This window comes from Pygocentrus nattereri, chromosome 10, assembly GCF_015220715.1.
Source record: "Pygocentrus nattereri isolate fPygNat1 chromosome 10, fPygNat1.pri, whole genome shotgun sequence".
Taxonomy (NCBI): domain Eukaryota; kingdom Metazoa; phylum Chordata; class Actinopteri; order Characiformes; family Serrasalmidae; genus Pygocentrus; species Pygocentrus nattereri.
Window position 1 is genome coordinate 41169500 of NC_051220.1, and position 19847 is coordinate 41189346.

The 19847-nt window shown below is 42.5% G+C and overlaps 1 protein-coding gene across 1 annotated transcript; it reads left to right on the forward strand.

Annotated features, from left to right (window-relative positions):
- Positions 1–5187: 5187 nt before the first annotated feature.
- On the forward strand, positions 5188–19734 carry ptp4a2a (protein tyrosine phosphatase 4A2a). Its single transcript, XM_017685637.2, has 8 exons — positions 5188–5476; positions 8485–8560; positions 11041–11115; positions 11589–11684; positions 13320–13412; positions 14782–14912; positions 15926–16000; positions 18943–19734. The coding sequence occupies exons 4-8, from the start codon at positions 11589–11591 to the stop codon at positions 19052–19054; spliced, it is 507 nt and encodes a 168-aa protein (XP_017541126.1). The 5' UTR covers positions 5188–5476; positions 8485–8560; positions 11041–11115; the 3' UTR covers positions 19055–19734.
- The last annotated feature ends 113 nt before the right edge of the window (positions 19735–19847 follow it).

The window sequence follows — 19847 nt, forward strand, 5'->3', positions numbered from 1 at the left end:
CTAAATGATCCGTCTGCGCTGTCGTACACTGATGTTTAAGCGGAGCCACTAACAGGTGTAGCGCTGCTCTTGCTTCCCAGTTTCCCACTGTATCCTCAGTGTATGAGGGCAGTGTTTTCCTGTAATAAACAGGAGTATTTTTGTGTCTGACCTTCACTCCACAGCTCTGTATCTCCTGCAGAGACTCAGGTCCGTCATCATGGGGGAGTTTTTCCTTTCACAAGCCTGCAGGCCTGGTGCTGCTGCCGGAGATGCAGCCTGCTGAGCTCAATGCGCTGCTGCCAAAACATAATGCACTAAAAATCTATTACAGTATTTTCTATTTATGTTTTGTAATGACAACATTAAAAGAGGAAATCCACCAATTTTTCAAAAGCTCTGCATAATTCAACCCTCTCACCCCGGACACCACCTGTTCCAGCTCCTTCCCTCAGGCCGGCGCTTCAGGACATCCAGGCTACAGAGGAGCTTCTTCCCACAAGCCATCACTCTCTGAACAGTTAAAATATCACACAAAACAATACCCCACCTATCTGACTGTTACCCCACTTACCTGACATATTACCCCACCTATCTGACTGTTACCCCACTTACCTGCCATATTACCCCACCTATCTGACTGTTACCCCACTTACCTGCCATATTACCCCACCTATCTGACTGTTACCCCACTTACCTGCCATATTACCCCACCTATCTGACTGTTACCCCACTTACCTGCCATATTACCCCACCTATCTGACTGTTACTCCATTTACCTGCCATATTACCCCACCTATCTGACTGTTACCCCACTTACCTGCCATATTACCCCACCTATCTGACTGTTACTCCATTTACCTGCCATATTACCCCACCTATCTGACTGTTACTCCATTTACCTGCCATATTACCCCACCTATCTGACTGTCCCCTCATTGACCCCTTTCTCTGCCACCATACACCCTTTAACTGCTGCTGCACTTTAGTGGTTGGTTAGTGTAGTGGTTAACACCTCTGCCTTCTACACTGTAGATTGGGGTTCAAGTGCCCTACACTATACCAATAAGAGTACTTGGGCAAGACTCCCAACACCACCTTGCCCCCCCCACCCCCCGTGTAAAAAAATGATCCAATTGTAAGTCGCTGTGGATAAGAGCGTCAGCCAAATGCCATAAATGTAACTTTAGATTCATACTTTGCACAATGTAAGGTTTACAGGTGTGACTGTGTGTGTGTGTGTGTGTGTGTGTGTGTCTGAGTGAGTGATGGTAGGAATGCAGGTTTTATTTCACTTTATTTTGTATTATTTTATTTTATTATCTGTGTGAATGTCTGTCTGATTCTGCGCTCTGTGAGCTCCTGTAACCAAAACCAAATCCCTTGTCTGTGCAGCAGACCTGGCCAGTAAAGCTGGATTCTCTGATTCTGATAATTACGTGGTTGAGATGTAAACAGAGTCATTCAGAGCGGTTTGGTGTGAAACGCTCCATCATAGAGAAACTTAGAGTCAGAGCTGTTCCCAGTGGTGGTGATGGGAACCAGACGTCCCCCTCTAAAAGCTCCTCACAGAAAGTTCCTACATGAACTGGTTATGGATTCACTGCCTGATGCCTGAGACGCTGTTTTACGGTAGTTTTGTGAAAACACTTTCGCCTAAAATGTATTCAAATCAATGTATTTTAACAAATTAATGAAGGAGGGATACATGAATGGTGTTCTAAGGTAAAATAGTCCCCATAGAAAAATACTTTTTCAGATTTACCATCATCAGCATTACATATAAAAGTTCAGAAGACTCGTGGGGGTTCTCTGGTGGTTCTGGATGGTATATAAAATGTCTATATCTGTGTTGTAGTCATGGCGACGCCTGGTTCCCATCACCACCACTGTGAAGTCATCTGAACCATTTCACACCAAACCTACTCTGAATGACTCTGTTTACATGTCAAACACTGAATAATGCAGAAAGTGAAACATTGGTGGAGTTCCCCTTTAAACTGCATTGGAGGGTGTTGAATTACTTCGTGTTGTCAGGCCATGTTGATCAGCCCAGGATTGTAGTGTGTGCAGTTTCATGTTTTCCTATACTTTCCTATACAGTCCTATAAAAGGACTGATAAAGTCCTTTTAGAGCTGAATCAGTGTTTCGTGTGTGTACAGAAAACAGTGCAGGTGGACTCTGACTGCAAAATGCTGAGCTCACTTCTATCTACCGTGTGACGCTGACATTCATTTTCCAGCCTGTTTATATTAGCTAGACGGAGCACACTAGCCAGCTAACCAGCCATGATTGCCAACCAAATCACTTCGATAGTTAAACTGGAATTCTAATGATTTTTAACATCATTTCAATTATTCAGATGTAAACAAAGTGATTCTACAACTGAGCTTTAGGGCCATTGTTAATAAACAAAAAAATGTTAGAAATTGAGAAAAAAGTCGTTCTATTTCAAGAAAAAAGTCATAGAATGACAACATTAAAGAGCCAGACGGACTCGGAGGAAACCGTGTTTATCTAGAATAAAGAGCCAGACGGACTCAGAGGAAGCTGTTTATCTAGAATAAAGAGCCAGACAGACTCGGAGGAAACCACGTTTATCTAGAATAAAGAGCCAGACAGACTCGGAGAAAACCATGTTTATCTAGAATAAAGAGCCAGACGGACTCGGAGGAAACTGTTTGTCTAGAATAAAGAGCCAGACGGACTCGGAGGAAACCGCGTTTATCTAGAATAAAGAGCCAGATGGACTCGGAGGAAACCGCGTTTATCTAGAATAAAGAGCCAGATGGACTCAGAGGAAACCGCGTTTATCTAGAATAAAGAGCCAGACGGACTCGGAGGAAACCGTGTTTATCTAGAATAAAGAGCCAGACGGACTCTGAGGAAACTGTTTATCTAGAATAAAGAGCCAGACGGACTCTGAGGAAACCGCGTTTATCTAGAATAAAGAGCCAGACGGACTCTGAGGAAACTGTGTTTATCTAGAATAAAGAGCCAGACGGACTCGGAGGAAACTGCGTTTATCTAGAATAAAGAGCCGGACGGACTCGGAGGAAACCGTGTTTATCTAGAATAAAGAGCCAGACGGACTCGGAGAAAACGGTGTTTATAGATAGATAGATAGATAGATAGATAGATAGATAGATAGATAGATAGATAGATAGATAGATAGATAGATAGATAGATAGATAGATAGATAGTTTATTGATCCCAAAGGAAATTTAGGCATCCAGCAGCAACAACACAATACAGTAAGAAACATATTCAACATCTATCAAACACAGAACAATAGAAAATATATAAGGGTATAGAAACTTTCTGTACAAGGTAAAGAACTTTCTGTAGATGGAGCAGTGCAGTAGATTTTGCTAACAGCCAATAAATAAATTTACAGAGCAAAGTGCAAGGTGCAAACGACATTGGCTATAAAAGTGACTGATGTGCCATAGAATTATTAATATGTACATGTAAAAAATGTAGTTCTGTAAAGTGAATATGTGAATATATGAATGCCACACCCTGAGTAAATGTACTTGAGTGTGAGAGGTTGGGGAAGTGTAATTGTGAATAAATAATTAAGCGGTTGAGTAGTTGAATGATGTCCATGTAGTGCGACTGGGTTAAACTCAGTCAACAGCAGCATCCCGTCCCCGATGGGAGGAGTTGAAGAGTCTGAAGGCTCTCGGAATGAATGATCTTCTGAGTCTGTCTGTTGTGCAGCTCTGTGACAGCAGACTGCCACTGAACACACTCCTCTGCTTCATGATGATGGTGTGAAGTGGGTGACTATCATTGTTCATGATAGAAAGCAGTTTGTCCAAAGTCCTCCTATCTGCTATTGTTACTAGAGAGTCCAGCTCCACTCCCACCACTGCCCCGGCCCTCCTGACCAGCTTGTCCAGCCTTGCTGCATCTCTTCTCTTCATGTTGCCTCCCCAGCAAACCACAGCGTAGAAGATGATTGAGTGGTAGAACATCTGCAGAAGCTTCTTACAGATGTTAAAGGACCGCAGTCTCCTCAGGAAATACAGGGTGTCCGTGTTTGTTGACCAGTCCGGTTTGTTGTCCAGATGCATACCAAGGTAATTGTAGGTCTTGACCGTCTCCACATCAACCCGCTCAATGGAGACTGGCTGCAGGGTTAGTCCTGACCTACGGAAGTCCACCACCAACTCCTTGGTCTTGGATATGTTCAACTGCAGTTGGTTCAGTCGACACCAAGCACCAAATTCCTCCATCTGTCTCCTGTACTCCTCCTCCTGACCACCCTTGATACATCCTACGATGGCAGTGTCATCCGAGAATTTCTGCAGATGGCACATCTCAGAGTTGTACTGGAAGTCTGATGTGTGGAGAGTGAAGAGGAAGGGGGAGAGCACAGTCCCCTGTGGTGCTCCAGTGCTGCTGACAACAGTCTCAGATGTCCCGTCAGTCAGCCTCACGTACTGTGGTCTGCAGGTGAGATAGTGCGTGATCCAATGCACCAGGTGAGGATCCACCTGCATCTTCACCAGCTTGTCTCTGAGAAGTGGGGGCTGGATGGATTATCTAGAATAAAGAGCCGGACAGACTCGGAGGAAACTGTGTTTATCTAGAATAAAGAGCCGGACGGACTGGGACACTGTCTGTGGTGTTGAAGGAGAACCTCAGGCAGGGTCATCTACACGGCTATCGGGGGCTTCATCTCCCCCATTCAAAGAGGGCATGAAGTTTCACAGACAGTGAGGATGAAGATCAAAATGATCCAGAGAGACGGGAGTGAGTGGAGCTCCGGTGCCAGGACACCAACCGAGACCCCAGCGCGGTGTGGCAGCCCCCCTACAGTCAGCCCCCCTACAGTCAGACCCCCTACAGTCAGACCCCCTACAGTCAGACCCCCTACAGTCAGCCCACTTTATCCTCCAAATATTACGACTTGTTTTCTTTCGAAATATTGTGGTTTGGTGTGAAATGGTTGATTGTAGGGACCAGTGGTGGTGATGGGAGCCAGGGGTCACCATGTTTACAACACAAATATAGACATTTTATTATAACCTTACCCTTTTGTTCTGCATGTATATCTCTGCCATTCGTGGATTTAAATGAATAATTCCGTTTTTTGTGTTATTTATTTATTTTATTCTATAATGTTTTCCTCGTTTATATAGTTTGAACAGTCGGTGGAAGAGCCTCCTGTTTCAGTCTAATCACTGTTCTTACTACCTTCCTAACGCGCTGCTGTCCCGAGTGCGCCCATCGGAGCGCCGCCCGTGATTCGTCCGAGCCTGGTGACGCAGGTCCGCGGCTCGGTAAGCGCGGCGTCGCGGGCGGCCGGCTGCCAGAAGGGATGACGGAGAGAGCGGAGAACCGGGCAGCGCAGCGGCGGAGCAGCTAAGCTAAGGCTAGGCTAGGCTAAGCTAAGGCTAAGCTAGCCAACACCGACGGACCACTCTTCACGGAGCCGCTACATGCTGTGAATTTCACCGGCTTCACCACCGGCGCCGTCCGCTCTTTGTAAGCCTGCTTGTTAAGAAATGACCATCATCCTGTGGTCATTCATTTCTGTTTTTTTTTTATCAGGTCATATTCTTACTCGAATCTTCTCGGTCCACCTTAATCGGCGCGGCGGTTATTGTAATTGCTGCACCATTTAAGGTGGAACGGGGAAATTCGACCAAGAAGCTGGTAGACGCAGGTTAGCGTTCATTAGTGTTTGTATTATTATTATTATTATTATTCATATTAATATTTATCATTTTATTTTGGTGTTTATACTCTTAAAGCACTTTATTTTTTAGATTATTTTCCGTTTTATTGGTATCGTTAAGCCAAGCCAGTTAGCGTTAGCACAGTGCGCTAAAGTTAACCGCTATAATCTCAGCTAGGCTAACGCAGCTCCTGTTGGTGAAGGCCTCGTCTCTCAGTAGTTATTAAAATACAAACTATAAGACAAACCGGCGCGGAAGGCTTGGTTAGGAAGGCTAAGGGCGTCTAAAGGAGCCCAAACGTAGCCGAATACCGTGTATGTCGGCTTAGCGTAGCCCGGTTAAGCCCGGCTGCTATTGTTGTTTGAACTGTTTACAGCCGAGCCGTTTAACTCCGTCCTCGGCACAGTTGGCTTGGCCACCGTCTGCCGGGCGACCAGGCTGGTTCACTGTCATCGTTATAAACGCAAAGCTGCTTGAACAAAATGCCCCTTTTCTCCGTTTCACCGGCGGCGTGTAGTCAGATAACATTATCCAGCTGCGTGCGGTTTGCTGTGCCCTTTAAATGGGAATTCCGCCTGTTTGTGCCACTTGTTCGAGAATAACGGGGTTGAGATGTAAACAAAGCCGTTCAAAGCTGTTCGGTGCGAAACGCTCCCCTCTGGAGAAAATACACCGAGTCAGAACTGTTCACAGTGGCGGTGATGGGAACCAGACGTCCCCCTCTAAAACGCTCCCTCACAATCGACTTATTACAGTAAATGGTTGTGAATCCACCGCCTGATGCCTGAGACGGGTTCATGGTGGAGGGATACGTGTTGGGAGTTGTGAGGCAAAACAGTACTTCAGGTTTTCCACTGTTTTATTATCTTTGACAGTCCATCCGTCCATCCATCCATCCATCCATCCATTTTCTAAGCCGCTGGCCACAGGTCGCCAGTCCATCGCAGGGCAGACAGACAGACACAGACAGTCACTCACACACTCACACCCAGGGGCAGTGTAGCATGTCCAATCGGCCTGACTGCATGTCTTTGGACTGTGGGAGGAAACCGGAGAACCCGGAGGAAACCCACACAGACACGGGGAGAACATGCAAACTCCACACAGAGAGGACCCCGGTCACCCGGCTGGGGAATCGAACCCAGGCCCTTTGACGTTCCATATAAAAAAAATTCAGAAGACGTAATTTCGTAGCACAAGTTTTTATTTTAAAATTTTTATTGTTTTAATTTTCTATTAATATTAGCTTGTTTCACAATGCGCTGCACTACAGTTCCCAGCATGCACTCCAATGTAATATTCATTCTGACTCTTCTACCTCAGCAACCGTCTGTGGGACAGTGGGTACAGCGCAGCTCTGCGCAGTTCCACGCCAGTCAGATCACTGAAAACTGCATTTCAACCAGTGTAAACACTTGATGTCAGCTCAGAAACGGAGCCCAGGTGTTAATGAACTCGCAGCCGTGAAAGGATGCCAGGTGTCCAGTTTTATCATATAGGCAGGTTTAAAAGACTTCTGGGGACTTTTAAATTACGAATATTTAAAGTATTCGTGTCATATTTCAAGGTCTATAACAAGTGCCAATAATTTACTCATGACGTGGTGTATTTTGAGTAAACAATGGTCAGTTTTTAGCAAAATCTTAATTAAAAAATGTTATAAAACGGGTATTTTCTGGCCCACGGATTTGTTGAGATTTTTTAATATGGCCCTTTGAGTTTGACACCCCTGGTTTAAAGATCTTGAGCATTGGGAAATTGCCAGGAAGCGCAATTTCCTTAGGTGATATCACTTTAGTGGACCATAATAATAATAATAATAATAGTAATTTTTATTTATATGGTACTTTTCTTGCCGGTGGCAGCTCTAAGTGCTTTACAGACAGGAGATAAAACAGAAATCATTAGTATTTATTAAGAATCAGAAGAAGTTGAAACTCAAAATCAAATCAGAGGATAAAAACCACGAGACGTAGTTTTAATTAAATGCAGAGTTAAATAGACTCGTTTTTAGAAGCTTCTTAAAAGCGAGTGCTGAGCTTGACTGTCTAATTAAAGGTGATCTGAGCTGCACAGTAGTGCAGAGTAACCGAACGAGCCTCTCCAGGTTTCTGCATTTTACTGAGGGAATCTGCTGAAGGCCACTGTCTGCAGATCTTAGGTTGTGTGCTGGAACGTAGACAGACACTCTGTGACGTAAGCGGAGCTTTAAGGTCATTCAGAGCTTTAATAACTAGTAGCAGAGCTTTAAAATAGATGGTAAATTGAGTCATGAGGTCAGAATGACGTTTTACATGTACAGGATTAGACCTTAGTGTCACTATGTAGATCAAGTGTGTGTCTGTTAATGCATTCATGGTGGATGGATACATGCAGGGTGTTGCGGGGTCAAATAGTTCCCAAAGAAAAACATACTTTTTCAGATTGGTCATTGTTTTGGTGCTTCTGAATAGCAAATAAAGTGCCTATATCCGTGTTGTAGTCATGGTGACGCCTGGTTCCCATCACCACCACTGTAAAGACGTCTGAACCATGTCACACCAAACCCACTCTGAATGACTCTGTTCGCACCTCAAACACCGAATTATTAGGAAACTTTGAAAAATTGATGTCGTTCCCCTTCAACACCGTCTATAATCGGTTGTCTTGAACGTGGTATATGAGCTCCTAATAGCTTGAAGTCTTGATGTTTATGTTATTTGTTCAAATAATGCTTTATTGGTGACGCCAACGATTCCTGCAGAGATGAAATGATAGAGGTTGCGTTGTTGCTCATCTTAATTGATTAACTCTGGTGGCTGTTTCTTTGGTCAGATGTCCAGTAGAGACCGAGACGGATGGTGAGGATAGAGAATGCGGAGATCTCGACTTTTCTTTACACACACTGAAAGTAAGTGCAGCTTATTGGTGGGGGGAAAATGCTTGATTTGTAGTTGATGCTCTTCATTAGCTCTGTGTTGAATAACTGATGAAGGACCATTTCCACCTGTCGAAAATCCTGCATCATTTAAGTGTTAAAATTTTAAACCAAGTCATCCAGATACGAGTCAGAATTGGTCACAGTGGAACGTCTGCTTCTGAAAGCTCCCTCAGAGAAATGTAGGGTTCAGTTGTATAGCTTTTTTAATGTTAGTAGCAAAATTATAACGTGTTTTTTACGTGGAGCATTGGGAAATAATAATATTCCATGATCTGAATTAAGTAAGAGCACAATTGGGCAGTCGTGGGCTGGAGGTTAGGGAACCAGCCTTGTGACCAGAAAGTCGCTGGTTCGATCCCCGAAGCCGACAACACATGACTGAGGTGTCCTTGAGCAAGACACCTAACCCCCAGCTGCTCCCTTGGTGCTGTGGATAGGGCTGCTCACTGCCCTTTAGTGCATGTGCTCACTAGTGTGTATGTGGTGTTTCACTGGGGTAAATGCGGAGGTGAAATTTCCCCGTTGTGGGACTAATAAGGGTCACTTAATCTAGTTGCAAAGAGTACACCCAGTACATTAGGCATTAACTAGCCTAAACAAACAGGCTTTTAATCTGGGCTGAAAAACATTAATTGACCTTGCATTCCTGATATTCTCTTGAGCTGTGAGACCTTCCACCAGTTAAGCCACCTGATCTGTATAGGCTTATCTCCAAGAAATGGGGAATTCCACTAATTTATTATCATTTCTGCATAATTAAACGTTTAGGATGTTTTAAACGTTTAACGCTCTGTTCTAGAGAGTCTGAATTGTTCACAGTGGTGGTGATGGGAACCAGACGTCCGCCTCTAAAAGCACACCAAAACACTCTGAATTAATTATGCAGAAATTTTTAAATATGAGTGAAATTCCCCTTGAAAGGCCTTAAAGGTCAAAATCCAGACATTGCATGGTGGAAATAAACAGAGAGCCAGTGTAAATTGAATAAGTCCAGTTTAAAGAGATGAACCAGTACTGGGTTTTATCCATAAGTCATGTATTAATTAATAATTTATGTCTGTGTGCCTTGACACCACAACGCCTGTGCAGAAAAATTGGCCAAGATCGATATTAAGCTTTTAATGGTCTTAACAACAAAATTTTACTCAGTAAATTAAGAAGAATTAAACAAATGGGTGTATTAAGTTAGCGTGGGAGAGCTTTTCCCTTCGATTTCTTTAAATGTTGAAGTCTTGTATGTAAATTTGCTATGAAAACAAGTTTAATGTAAGACCAGTTATTCTTTGCAGAGTTTAAATCTGGACTCAGCGTAGAAGAGAACAAGTTAAATTGGAAAAAACGGACGACCTGTGTAACTACTGTTTTCCCTAATCCAGGGATCAGCAGGCTGAATGTTAAGAAGAGCCGTTTTGTCCTTTCAACACAAATCAAACGCCTTGGGAGCCACAACATACTGTCCATTTTACCATCTTGACTATAAACATATCTCAGTATGTGTTAATGTCCCAGTATAGACTCAACACAGACTTGCTTTGCTCTGCTTTAAGCTTCAGCTCAGCTACAGGCACTTTTCTCACATCTCCAGCAGGAAACTTCTCTGCAAAAGTAGAACAGTTTCTTGTAGAACGTCTCTCAACATTCGACTTTTTTACGAGGCTGAAGTCGCTTCTCGTTCACCAGCTTCTTGTTCGAATTCTCCCATCCAACCTTAAATGGTGCCTGAGGCGCCAGAAGGTAAACTGCTGCACCTTTTAAGGTGGAACGGGAGAATTTGAATGAGTAACTGACTTCAGCTTCATGGCTTTTTAGTGTTTGTCGGTTTCTCGTGCCGATTAAACGCATCAGGAAACCAGCTGGAGTGACTATAAACACTAACAAGTCCATTCGTCTCCGAATGATCGATGTCCGTCTTAAATCTCTCTCTTTGTCGTTTCTTAACTACTAGCCAGGCCAGACTGTTGTCTGTGTTGCTATGGTGACCAGCCGTCTGCGCTGATCTTCAGGGTTAAAGGGTGAATCAGCAGTTCTACATTAACTCCAGCGTTTAAGACCATTTACTGTTAAACTGATTTGAAGGATCAGCAGAGCTTTATTTTACTGTAGAGGAGGAATATTTTAGTTTTACCTACGAAAACAGGGCGGTAAAAGCGCCACATGCAGCTTCGGAGCCGCATGTTGCCGACCCCTTTCGAATCGTAAACCTGCACCTAGTGAACTCTTACGTTATAACTAGTCTGCCTTTGAACTTGTGAACAGTTGGCTCACGCCTGGGTGAGATGTCGATATCTTTCTGCATTTGAACTGGGCCTTACTTTAGCTTTAGGATATATCCAATATCATGTGATGTTAATGGTGTCAAGTTTTGATTATCTGTTTTATGCCAGTGATGCCAGTTGATGTCGGCGGTGTCCCAGCGTCCCTGACCCACTTTTGTCTTTTTTTCGACGCAGGCTGCCCATTTATGGCGTTTGTGAGTGGAGACTTCTGCCAGGCACAGCACCTGGTCATCGTGGACAAGTGAAAAGGTGGCCTGCCACATGAAGATTACGCTACGCAGTTGCCGTCTTACATTCTGAACTTTGGGAGAGAGGCTGTATTTGCCCAAAGTTCAAGTGTATGTGTCGGTCTGAGCCAATTCAGGCGCCAAAGAGCCATTTTTGTTTCCTCTCTCAAGCGCCAACTGATGATCACTCTTCTCCTGAATGGGTTAAATTGAAATTGAATATCTGAAGGATAGCCCCCCTTCTTTTGTTTTTTAGTTTTATTTTTTTTAAATAGAGGAGTGCGTCTTGAGCGTGGTTTCCTTTTTTCCATTTGCTTTTTTGGAATTTCCATTTAAAGTTGAGAGTTGTCCAAAAATCTAATTCCACCCATATTTTGAAAATTTTTTTAAAACTACACCTTGAAAGTCGTTTTTTTTGTTTTGGGTTTTTTTTTTGTTTTTTGTTTTTGTTTTTTTTTGGGTCAAAGAGTATTAAACCTTCATTTGTGTGTGAAGATGAATCGTCCTGCTCCTGTCGAAATCACCTATGAGTGCATGAGGTTTCTCATCACCCACAACCCCACCAATTCACAGCTGGCCAAGTTTACTGAGGTAAGATATGAGCCACTCCTAATAAACCTGATTTTGGGCTGTTCCATGCAAAATGACGTTAAAGGGGCTTCACACTGATTCTGTTACCTGAGCTCTGGGTATTAGTTTTATTTTAAATTCTCTATACTCTTTGTAAATTCTATATTCAAGGCTGTAACTAAAGCAAAACAGCAACAAAAATGAAATGACTGTTCATAAGAAAGAAAAACAAGAACGAGGTATTACAAAACCTTTATTAATATGCTTCTGGAGAATGCACCACCAAAATAAGCAGTAATTATAATTTCAGTGTAAACTTTTCCAATAAAGTTGTAAAATCTAAACATTTAAAGAAAGTATGAATTTACCCCTTGAAACTTTACCTATGCAAAGATATCAAGTTTGTTGTTAGCAGACGATTCAATTGAGGATTTTTAAAATGCGGCACCCTTATTTTTTATTTTTCATTTCATATTTAAACAATTTATTAAAATTTAATTTAACCTTAACTTTTTTTAGCCATGATAATGCAAACGTGTGAAACAGTCTTTTGCTTGCAAAGCTGATACTGTGCATGGATACAGTACAGTGGTAAGTTCCTGACGCACTGCAGCATATAGAGAAACTACTGAGGCAGATTTCCTGCTTGCTCATTTTATTTCCTTTAAACAAAAGTTTCCCTGTAATGTGGTTATTCATAATTATTGCATGTTTGAGTTTTCTGTTCTGCTGTTAAAAACAGTGGTTTTTGATGTTTAACCTGTTTTAGAATAACATACTTCAAGTGAAGAGCAACCAAAGCTTGAATGTGTATCGGACACATCTGGCTGATGATTTGCTTAATAAGGTCCGGTATCTGTGACGTTCCGATCCAGAGTTTCGAAGTGGTGCATCACTACTCTTTAACTCCTTGGAACCACCGGTGGTTCCAAACCGCACTTGGTCATGTTCTTCATAACGTTCATATTCCATAAGCTCCATTCAGAAGCTGGGCGTCGTGTGAGGCTGTAGCTCTTCTCTCCAGTCTAATAGACGGTGACGTCATTTTAAACCCTTATAATAAAAGAAGCTGAACTTTGTTTTTCTACTGAAAGTCGACCCGTTTTTCCCCAAATCTGGGCTCTAAACTATAAACAGACGGCGTCTCTTCAGTGATCTGCTCTGGAAACATCACTTTTAGAAAACAACACAAAGAGTGTTGGAGATTTTTGGCTTTCAGCAGTGAATTGTGAGCATGTAGTGATGTGGAGATCATAAAACACACGTTCTGTTCATTTGAGGGGAGACTTTACAAAAAACCCCAAAACTTCCCATTTAATTCATGCAGTTACTGAAAAACCGAAATATGCCCACGAGCATGCTGCTACCAAAAACAAGCTAAATGTCTGGTTGTGATTTCGATCCATGAATGACTTCAGCCGCTAATCCCTCCTTTATTTAACTGTCTCTGAAGCCCAGACTTTGAGCTGATTGGTCAGCACAGTAGAAACACAGGCTATTGATTGCATTCGAGATGCCTGCTTCGCTCTGCACAAATCGGCAAGAAAAACCGCGTCTCTTATTGAAAACGATTAGAGTAATTGTGTCGATCTGCAAAAAAACCTCCCTCTAATAAACGCTTGCTCATGTTTTTCCACCTTTATTCACGTCTTCCAGGAGCTGAAAGCTTTTGGGGTGCAGACGCTGGTTAGGGTTTGTGAGGCCACCTACGACAAGGCGCCCGTGGAGAAGGAGGGCATTGAGGTTTTGGTAAGAAGCCGTCATATTTGTGTTCATTTCTTTTCTAGTTAATTTTACTTCACTGAAGTCCCAGCATGAGGCGTACAGGATTAATATGTATATATTTTGAAAGTAGGTTTAGTAATTAAGTGCTAGGCTGCCCAGTTTTTATGCTGGGGCAGTGAATGGTATAGTGTATGGTAGGCCAGTGAGACAACGAACAGGTCTTAATTACGTGTCCAAGAGTTTGTAGGCAACTCATCTTCCAGGATTTCTTCTGAAATGGGTATTATAGTGCGTTTGTCTCACTTTGCTGCGTAAACCGCCTCTACTGTTCTGGGAAGGCTTCACACTAGATGTTGGAACATTGCTGTGGAGATTTGATTGAGCTTTAGAGAGGTCAGGTACTGATTGACCATTGGATGGTCGGTTCTGGTTCACTCCAGCTCATCCCAAATGTATTGGATGGAGCTCCATCACTCCAGAGAACGCAGCTCCACTGCTCCACAGCCCAGTGCTGGGGGGCTTTATAGCCCTCTAGCCCAGGCTTGGCTTTGGACAGAGCATCCCATTTAGTGGGATCTCAGTCAGTGCTTTTTTATGGAGATTATGCAAGCTTTGTGTCAGAAGTTGAACATCTATCAGCAATGGGTGACTTTAAAGGCGCTGAATTCACTCGTTAGAAGGAACATCTGGATTCTTCTGGTCAGATGGTTTGTATAATGTAATTTGATACATGTGCAGTTGTATATTGATACTTTTTAAATCTACACTGTGCATTTTGTGACTAAAATAAAGAAAGAACAGTCTTTTTTAAAACCTGAACTATGTATATTTTGGAGATTTGGAGACGTCTTCTTTGAAAATGTGTAGTTGCATGGGTTGTGTTTCGGCCCCCTTCCCTGAGTGGATGAATCTGATGATTCGAAAGAGAATTCAAACAGAACTCGGCCAAAATTGGTGAAGAACACGACTTCTGAGGATGTGAGTGAATTGTCTGCTATTGCCATCATGTTTTCATCAGTACAGTGTTGATTTTTAGATCATTTGAGACCTAAACATCGAGCCGGACCTTCTTTTTGAGTCCGCTTGTGTGACGTAAAGACGTACGACGTGGTGTGAAAAACTCGAGACCCGACGCCTCTGACTTTTAAATGATTGTTACGGGCTTTACAGGACGACTCGCAGCAGCGCACCCTGTTCTTATTCTCCTGACTCAGTAATGAACCTTCTTTCAGTTCAGTTTGCCTCATTTTAAAGGGTGTTGGAGGTTATGGCAGCTGTCTGTTTGGCCACGTTAAACATTCTCGCCGGCCGCAGCTCTGATATAGTATCACAAATGTGACCTTTTACGTGATATTAAATTTTCTGTTTGCTCTTTTTTTTTTTTCCCTCCAAGGATTGGCCTTTTGATGATGGTTCTTCACCCCCTGACCAAATTGTGGATGACTGGCTGAACCTGCTGAAATGTAAATTTAAAGAGGAGCCAGGTTGTTGCATTGCAGTACATTGTGTTGCAGGATTGGGACGGTGAGTAATATTAACAAATATTAACCTTTTTTATATATTATTTAATAATATTTGTTTATAAATTATCCTTTTTGTACAGATCTTAGTTATTGGTAACTGAAGTCTGAACTACAGCAAGCTTTTTCTGTTTTTATTGAAACAAATGTCATTTTAAATAAAAAAAATAATAAATCATGGGCCAGCAAGCTTTGTTGCAGCACAACAAGTCTCATGGACAGCGGATTGATTATCGTTCAAGTCACTGGTGCGAGATGCATCGTCTACGCCGGCATCTGTGTCGCACAGCAGTGTTGATTTTCAGTTTTAGCAGCATTAGTAGATGACAGAAAATACGTGTTATTTGCTGAGTGTATCGAATTGTGAAAGAACAGTTCATAGTATATTAAAAAACAATTTATTAATACAGTGTATTGCTGTTTTTTAAACGATATAAACCGTATAAATAAATGGTTGAGAGTCATTCAGAGTGGTTTGGTGTGAAATGCTCTGTTCTAAAGAAACGTAGTCACACCTGTTCACAGTGGTGGTGATAGGAGCCAGACGTCCACCTCTAAAAAGCTCCCTCATAGAAGGTTATTTCATGAAATGATTATCAACGCTGCCTGATATCCAAGAAGGTTTTAGCCAAAAATATGTTTGTTTTTTTTTATCCATTCATGGTGGAGGGATACATGCAAGGTGTGGCGAGGCAAAATAGTCCCCAAAGAAAACTTGTTTGTTTTAGATTCATCACTGTTTTCCCATCATCAACTTCGCATGTAAGAACTCCTGTAAAAAGACGTTTGTTGTTTTGGAGAGTAAATAAACTGGTTGTACTTGTGTTGGGAAAAAATGTAGTGGAATTCCCCAAAAAGTCCAGTCAGAGCAGGATATGTTAGAATTGTAAGACGTTGTGTTTGTAATAGCAGAGTTTATTGACTTAATTCATGCACACTTAAATGTCGTCTTATACTATGGTATAATTGAAATGCAGCACAGCAGTAGTTTATATTCTGATCTATTTTTCTCTTCAGGGCTCCTGTGTTGGTGGCCATAGCCTTAATTGAGTGTGGGATGATGTATGAAGATGCAGTTCAGTTTATTCGACAGTAAGTCTTGTAACAGTACAAATGCCTTACCAGTTCTTTTCAGGGTCGGGTGGTCTAACAGTAAGAAAGGATGCAGCGTCGTCGTCGTCATCTTCATCTTCTTGCAGCAGCGAGAGCAAAGTCGACTTGACGGTTGATGGTGCAGTGACAAAGACAAAATCCAACCTGTTATGTAGTGCTTTAAGCTGTAGCCTGCTAGGCTAGGCCAGGCTAGTACGGGCTTGGCAACCTGATGATTGAAAACAACCGTTTAGAGGATAAAGACTCAGGATGCCTGGTGCTGAAGTGACAAAGATGAAAAATTGACCTGTTCTGTGGGGCTTTGAGCTGGACCCTGCCAGGCGACGCTAATGTCTCTAGGCTACAGGTGAAACCCACTGCAGTACACGCTCCAGTACCACCCGTTTAGCCTCTTATTCTCCAGGGTATATGTAGTTTTTTCCGTCTGAATTTACATGCCCAAATCATAAAACTAATTATTCAGTAGCTGCATGAAACGAATGCACATTATTTATTCATTTTATTGTTAAAACTCTGCTCAAATGAACAGAACCTGTGTTTATGATCTTCACATATCACTATACGCTTATAATTTACTGCTGAAAGCCAAAAATCTGCGACGTTCTTTGTGTTATTTTCTAAAAGTAATGTTTCCAGAGCAGATCACTGAAGAGACGCCGTCTGTTTATAGTTTAGAGCCCAGATTTGGGGAAAAACGGGTCGACTTTCAGTAGAAAAACAAAGTTCAGCTTCTTTTATTATAAGGGTTTAAAATGACGTCACCGTCTATTAGACTGGAGAGAAGAGCTACAGCCTCACACGACGCCCAGCTTCTGAATGGAGCTTATGGAATATGAACGTTATGAGGAACATGACCAAGCACGTTTTGGAGCCACCGGTGGTCTCAAGTTAAAAAGGTTAGAGGGCACGTCGAGAGGCTGGAGTTGGAGTGACTGACCGATCAAACGTGTTGTGGTGGGTCGTGTATGCATGGCCACAGCCCATTAGCAGTTAGCCACTCGTTTGTGAAGGTTTCTTGCATATTTCCTGGCTTTGATTTAGCCGATCTCACGGGTCCGGACCCGTGCGGAACGGCCCAGTACAGCCCTGAGGACCGCTTGGCTCGTTAGTGGAAAAGCGGCCTCAGGTTTCCTCTAAAGATGGGCCATTTTAGCGTCAGGTAGCTGGACTAACCAACGAAGTTTTTATTATCTACATTTGTTTGAGTAGAGCAGCCGTTAGTCAGAATCGTGGTGTTTGGGTCCGTAGCCCAACTGGCAAACTTACGTTAGCTCGGGTTTAATTCCTCCTTTCTGCCCCTTCAGCTCCAGCTGCTCCTCTTCACTCCCTCAGATTTGGATCTTCGTCATCTAAACTTGTGTCTGTGACTCAGTTAGACAGAATCCAGCCCGTTCTGTGGTCAGCAGAGCTGGGGCCGTATTACAGAAAATTCTTAAGTCTGAGATCTGCTTTGTTGTGATGGCAACTTCAGTTAAGACTGAATTTAGGACAGAAGCCATTGCAGGACAACAGTTCTTAAGTCTGTAGTCTTCTCTTATTTCCAGATTAGAAAACTTAACTTTAAGATAAACTGCAGGGCATCTTAACTTGTTTTAACCTTGTGTTCATCACAGCTCAGTTCACTGTAACCAGCACATTTATCTACACTGAAAAGGCTTTAACTGAGTTTTTTTTCTAGCAGCGTTTTAAAAGCCCAGATGCTGCAAACTCAGTCTTCACCGTCCCTCTGATCACCTTCGTGTGTTAGTGTAGATGAAGTATTACAGTGATGATGGTGAATAATGAGGAGACAGCTGAACGTTAAGTGATGCTTATTAGTCCCACAACGGGGAAATTTCACCTCCATGAAGTAAAACACCACATACACACTAGTGAGCACACACACTAGGGGGCAGTGAGCACACTTGCCCGGAGCAATTTGCAGCCCTGTCCACAGCATCCGGGGAGCAGTTGGGGGTTAGGTGCCTTCCTCAAGGACACTTCAATCGTGTACTGGCGGCTCTGGGGATCGAACCGACGACCTTCCGGTGACGGGGCCAGTTCCCTAACCTCCAGCCCACGTCGTGTGGGCAGCTGTGTGTCTGTTTATTGGGAGGAATAACATTAGCGCACTCGGCTAAAGCATTTGGGAAATGGAGACTGAAACTGTGGAGCGGCAACTCTGATAAACAACACGAAGCGCAGACACAATATTATTAACTCTCAGTTCATCACGCTTTAGTTTTATTTGACTTTCTTTACACCAGTAACTACAGCTAACTTCAGCCGCCTGAATAACTAACTTCATTACATTTACGTTTCAGCTGTGCATGTATGGTTGACAGCTGACTGTCGACTTCAGTCGAGTAAGTTACGATTTCCTAACTTGAGATAAGAAAGATGCTGTAAGATTCCTAAATCAAGATCAGATTTGCTTCTGTAATACGAATTTGTGAAAATTTTCTTGACCCGTCAGATCTTAAGACAAAATGATAAGAATTTTCTGTAACACTGCCCCCGTTATCAAACTGGTTAAGCTAATACTAACCAGCCGCTCTCTTCTAGCTGGTATTGACATTCGTTGATGCCTTGGAAATCGTGCTCTGCGTTCACTTATTTGGTGACTATTTAAGAGAACTAAACTTGAGTTTATTTGTTTTTCATTCTGGTAATTTTTCAGTTTTTGACATAATCTGAAAATGCCTGTTGTCCTTTACATTGGGTGTAAATTTCATGATGAATGGACTAAAAGAAATGGTCCAAAATGACAAAAATTCTGGTTCCATTGACTTGCATTAAAAGTAGGTTTTTTCTCTTCTCGTTAACTTACCATTTTGGAGATTTGAGGTATTCTTGTGGATACTGCCCAATGTTCTCCCAACATTGCGTGGGTTATCTGACGTTCTGCGTGCTTTATAAACTGTAATTTCTTCTCTTTCCAGAAAGAGACGTGGAGCCTTCAACTCCAAACAGCTGATGTACCTTGAAAAGTACAAACCCAAGATGCGCCTGCGCTTCAAAGATGCCAATGGCCAAAACTGCTGCGTCCAGTAGGACAGTTTATCCAAAGGATAATTGAAAAATAATAGCAGTTATTGTGGAAAAAGCAAATTTTCTCTGTGCTAATTGATTTTTTTTGCTGTATTACTGTGCCAAGCACACACACTGGATAATTCGTATCCATATTACCAGCATTTGGATGTGTTTTTGAATTATGTATAGCCATATAATAACCATGTGGGCATACATGAAAAACATACAGCACAAACCAAGTTTGCCGTTTTCTTATAACACTGATTGAGTGAATAAATAATTCAGTTTGGCCTGAAGCAACCAAAAAGTCCCGCACAGCGCAACTCCAAATTCTGCAAACACACACAGGCAATTTCTTTGATGCTGTTTTTCCAAGTCTTTCCGACAGAGCCGCCCCATTTTCAGTGTCGTTTACAATGAAACAGTAACTTTATCTTGTGTCTGGGAAAAATGGATGCTTGTGAATGGAACCTTTTTCTTTCTGTACAGCCGGTCCGTCATCAAGGTTACATGAGCACAGATCCCAAACAGCAGCAGCAGCTGCCTCTGTAGTGGTACGTACTCACCTGTGATAGAGATGGAACATTCCAGTTCAGCATTTATCGAGCAGTCAGCGTAATTCAGTTCAGTACTGTCCCATTTGAAGACACCTCTGGATGACTGATAAGTGATCAAGTTGAAATAAAGATGTACATCATTAATTTTCTCTTTGTGTTGTGAAATTTGTTCTGAAATAACTGTTGAAATCAGACAAATGAAATGCGTGATTGATAAAAGTGGAGTGAAGCACTAAGAGTTCACTTTCTAAGCGGTT

Coding starts and splice junctions, on each gene's coding strand:
- ptp4a2a (XM_017685637.2), top strand. CDS start 11,589: ATGAATCGTCCTGCTCCTGTCGAAATCACCTATGAGTGCATGAGGTTT. Junction 13,413..14,781: donor AGGAGGGCATTGAGGTTTTG/GTAAGAAGCCGT, acceptor TTTCCCTCCAAG/GATTGGCCTTTTGATGATGG. Junction 16,001..18,942: donor GCAGTTCAGTTTATTCGACA/GTAAGTCTTGTA, acceptor TTCTCTTTCCAG/AAAGAGACGTGGAGCCTTCA.